This window comes from Sinocyclocheilus anshuiensis, unplaced genomic scaffold (genome assembly GCF_001515605.1).
Source record: "Sinocyclocheilus anshuiensis isolate Anshui unplaced genomic scaffold, SAMN03320099.WGS_v1.1 scaffold859, whole genome shotgun sequence".
In the NCBI taxonomy this organism is placed as follows: domain Eukaryota; kingdom Metazoa; phylum Chordata; class Actinopteri; order Cypriniformes; family Cyprinidae; genus Sinocyclocheilus; species Sinocyclocheilus anshuiensis.
In genome coordinates, this window is record NW_015542370.1 from 39,878 (window position 1) to 44,842 (window position 4,965).

The 4,965-nt window shown below is 40.1% G+C and overlaps 1 protein-coding gene across 1 annotated transcript in view; it reads left to right on the forward strand.

Moving 5' to 3' along the window:
- Nucleotides 1–1,332: 1,332 nt before the first annotated feature.
- LOC107692216 (uncharacterized) overlaps nucleotides 1,333–4,965 on the forward strand; it is a 15,127-nt gene continuing 11,494 nt past the window's right edge. Inside the window, exon 1 of the mRNA XM_016491180.1 lies at nucleotides 1,333–1,409. Within this exon, the coding sequence (XP_016346666.1) occupies nucleotides 1,376–1,409 (34 nt within the window). The 5' untranslated portion in view covers nucleotides 1,333–1,375. The remainder of the gene's footprint in view (nucleotides 1,410–4,965) is intronic.

The window sequence follows — 4,965 nt, forward strand, 5'->3', positions numbered from 1 at the left end:
TCAACGATTCCTGGGATTCGCAAACTTCTATAGAAGAGTCATCTACCACTTCAGCTCCATAACCAGTCCACTCATTAACATGCTCCAAAATAAGCCCAAATCTCTGTCCTGGACACCAGCTGCCACGGAGGCCTTTGAAGCACTTAGGAAAGCCTTCACTTCTGCCCCGCTCCTCATCCATCCAGACCCCAATAAACCATTTGTGGGTGAGGTGGACGCTTCCACTACAGGAGTCGGAGGCGTACTTTCTCAGCAGCAGGGGACACCAGCCAAACTCCATCCATGTGCCTTCTCACGCAAACTCAACCCGGCGGAGAGGAATTATGACATCGGCAACAGGGAGCTCCTGGCTATCAAGTACCAGCCTCGGATGGTAACGCATGTGTTCTTGTAGTCATTGATCGATTCTCTAAATCTTTCCGTCTTCTTCCCCTCAGGGGTCTACCCGCAGCCATGGAGACAGCTGAAATCATGTTTAACAACTTCTTCAGATATTATGGCATTCCCGAGGACATTGTCTCAGACCGTGGCCCACAGTTCATCTCCAGGGTATGGAAGGCATTCTTCTCCCTCCTAGGTGATGATACTTACCTCCTGTGTTTCCTCCAGTGTGTATTCCTGTGTTCCGTTCCCGTCATCTGCTCCGTGGATTCCCCGTGTACCCATCAATTGAGGTGTGTGCAGTCCTCTGTCTCCCTTCCACGATCTCCTGTGAGGACCCCATACGGAGTTACTCTTCTCATCTCCCTTCAGGACCATTACCCTAGTTCATATTCTCACCTGCCCTATCCATCCGCACTCCTTGCTGAAAATAAACATTGTTATACTTTTCTAACCCTCTGTGTGAGTCTCCTTCCGTAACATTAAGTGTATTAATGTACTGTATGTAAACATTTCCATGTTTTTTTGTAATTTATTTTTTTCTCTTTATTTCATTGTAATTTTAGTATTTCATTGTATCTCTTTTTCTTTGTGTTCACCCCCTGGCTACTTTAAAGTGTTGAATTTGAGTGATTCAATAAAAAAAATTGCACTTTGAAACCCGTTTTCAAAAATATGCGTTTTCAGTCCCCAAAACGCTGTTGTCGTGTAAACGAACAGGCAAAACGCATGAAAAGTTTCCCGTTTTTGGCTGAAAACGCTGTCGTGTAAACGGCCCCTAAGAAACTTTTCTTGTCGCCTTCTATCTTGATTTCACACTCCATCCCAGTAGGTGGTGGATTTGCCTCTTAAGCTGATTTGCCAACCACTAATAAAGAAGAAAGGAGAAGGAAGTAGGTAAAGCCAGATAAAGCTGTGTGTCTGCGTTATAGGTGTCTTTTTAATGTTTGCAACGAAGCAGTTCACATCACTGCCAAAAGATTGCATGTGAAGAATGCGTCGTTTTTTCCAAGTGTTGATCTTTGCAGGTAAGATTGTTAATTTAAAATTTTTAATTTATATTTTTTCAATATTTTTTAAAAGTAACAGTAAAAAGTTGTGTAGGCCTGGTAATATTACTTGATTTTAACATTGATTTTACCTGAAATTTACAATCGGGCCAGGTTTGTGATAATCTGAAACAAATGGGTCCTTAAATGTTCTTGTTCTTCATAAAAAGGGGTCTTTTAAGTGATTCCTCTGGCTGAAAGACCTTTAAATGTGCATATACGCCATGTTGTGTCGGATTAGAACGTACAAATTCAACTAATGATATGTTGTCTTAATGTAAATGATTATAACTGACTTTTCAATTACATGTAACTTTTAATGGTAAGAGTAACGAATCTATTGACTGAGAAATTAAATAATAATCATTCTTATACTAGTTAGCACCCTAACTTAGCATACTGATAACCAGTTAGCCTAGCTTCTAAAATCTCATATTTAATAATTTGGGAAAAACATCTGGTAAGAATAAAATGCAAAACAAAAAGTAACCTTAATGTATACCCAGAATAAGATCACCTGTTGTACAAAACAGGTTGATGCACTATAAAGAGAACTGATAGCATTCTTGCTACAATGAATTTTCTCCAGTGCGAACTCACCATAGGGCTTCTCTCACTTGAAATACTTAACCCTGGTTCATTCTAAACCCCTGATAAAAGGAGTCCAGGGTTATTTTGCTTCAGGTTTCACACTGCTCACAATTTACCCAGGGTTAACAGTTAATGCTGGGTATTCATAAGCAATGTTTCCTCTCATTTATTCTCTTGCTGATCAAAACTTTTCTCTATTAGACAGACATTTTGGCCACCTGAGCAAAAACATGTAAAGTGTACACACAAAATGTTTACATGCAGCGTAGTAATATTAAATAATATTTTTGAAAACAAGCAGTTAATTCAAAAGCCACTAAATGAAGCACATAGTGCACAGCCAGATCATTTCCATAATGACCACTGCAATCTACCAAGAGCAGTGCAAATTACCATCTGCTTTAATTAAGTCTATCAATCAGGTTTTAAAGCTCTACATAGCACTGAATCGGCCCTCTTAAGAGTCTTAAATGACATATTTCTCACGACAGATGCAGGGAAACAAATGGCTCCTCTTAGACCTAAGCGCTGCATTTGACTTAGTTGACCACTGCATTCTTCTGTCACACCTGGAGTCTTGTGTAGTGTTGCTTTGTCAACGAAAATTATGACTAAATATCGTCGTCAACGAACCTTTATCACGTGACGAAAACGAGACGAGACGGCTGCCAAACACAACACTAGTCTTGTGTAGGACTTTGTGGTATGGTTTAACAGTCTTACTGTTCGATTAGGACATTACTCATCAGTGTTTCCTCTAGGATTTTTTCCAGCTGTGGTGGCAGGACTATTTCCCATAGACCAATCCACCCCAATATTTTGTAACATTATAAATGTCTTTATCATTACTTTTGTAAGAATCCACCCGCCGGCCCAAAAAGCGGAGTCCAGCGGCCTGGTTGAAGGTTTGATACGTGTTCGGTCTTTTCTCGCGCTTTTGGAAAAACTACCTGATTTATCAAAACTTTGGTTTCTAATTTAATTCTGACTCCTTTCTCGTTTAAATCTGACAAGTCTCACGTTGGCCTTACATGGATCTTACGATCACAAACTCTCGCCAGTCTGAAGCTAGTCAGAGGGTGTAGGTAGACTAATACCGGTTTTGCCTGCCGCCTACTGCTTGCTTATGACAAAAAGTGTAGTTCACTTAGTCCTTTCCCGTACAACTTGCTAACATCAGCGATAGACAGAAATCAGAAGGTCTCCGATAACGTGCCTACTGCTCCTACCATTCATGAGCCTTCAGTTTGACCTATCCTGGCCGTAGATTTGCGGTAACAAAAGCCTCCTCACAGTTTACTAGTCATAATGATTTCAGGAGAGTTCAGAATAAATCAAATATAACAATTTATTATCAGTCAGGTAAATATGTATAGTCTGAAGCTAGTCAGAGGGTGTAGGTAGACTAATACCGGTTTTGCCTGCCGCCTACTGCTTGCTTATGACAAAAAGTGTAGTTCACTTAGTCCTTTCCCGTACAACTTGCTAACATCAGCGATAGACAGAAATCAGAAGGTCTCCGATGACGTGCCTACTGCTCCTATCATTCATGAGCCTTCAGTTTGACCTATCCTGGCCGTAGATTTGCGGTAACAAAAGCCTCCACAGTTTACTAGTCATAATGATTTCAGGAGAGTTCAGAATAAATCAAATAAAACATTTTATTATTAGTCAGGTAAAATTGTATCATGCCAATTACATAATGAATCAATTAGAAGCAAATTTAGAAAGGATAATGCAACTGAGCCACGTGGCAACCCTGCTCCTGTACATGGACACTGTGGCTATATGGGGAATAGCCAAGTGATCCACGTAGGAGACAAACAAATTTAACATAGTCACACATGTAACAGTTATCCTAATTTAACACAAGACACACGGTCTAAATGCATAGCATCTACAATCTTTTACCTAAGTATTTCAAAGAACACTTACAGCAAAGCAATCATGTGTTTTAGAGAATAAACTTAACTAGCCTATGTGCACATGTAGTAGCACAAAAAACTATACAGTGTGCTCTATGGGCAGAATCTGTTTAACACAATTACATATTTGAATCAAAAACGAAATGCATACCTGACAGCAGAGAGACACACCGCAGTATGAGAGTTCTAGTGCAAAGCTCCAGAGTCTCACATGTGCGGTGTTGGGTTTTCTGACTACAGAATCCAATGACTGATTTGCAACTTTCCCTTAAATACTAACAGAAGAAAAGGGCCATAAACATTTATTCTCGGCCCCAAACAGATTGCATCTGTGTATGGGGGATGAGAAGCCTCTGTAGAAGCTGTTCTTGTGCCCAAATGGTCACACCTGGTGTAGAGCAATGTTTGTCAGATTTTGAAAGGAGACCACCCACAACAGAACAATTCACTTAAAGGGTTAGTTCACCCAAAAATGAAAATTAGCCTGTTTTACTCACCCTCAAAGCATCCTAGGTGTATGTGACTTTCTTCTTTCAGATGAATCCAATCGGAGTTATATTAAAAATTGTCCTGGCCCCTCCAAGCCTTTCAGTGGGGGTAAGCGGGTGTCAGTTGTCAGAAGATGTTCAGAAGATGTGAAATAAAGTGCGCGCATCCGTAATAAAACGTACCTCACGCAGCTCCGGGGGGTGAATAAAGGCCTTCTGTAGCGAATCCATGCATTTTTGTAAGATAAATATCCATATTTCAAACGTAATAAACACTTTTTTTTCTCACTTCCGCTTCACATTAATAGCACATACTTGTCAAAAGTATCAATTTTTGTGTAAAGATTACTTGCTATTGCTATTTAGCTACTGCAGTATCTTACGTTGAAGTATATGCACATGCAGACTTAAACTCTAATCTTATAGGATATAGCTTATAAATTCAATAGAGGAAAGTAGTGCAAATGCTAACGTCCTCATGATCTCTTTCTATTAGTGGCTAGTGCAGCTGTAGACCAACACTGCCGGCTC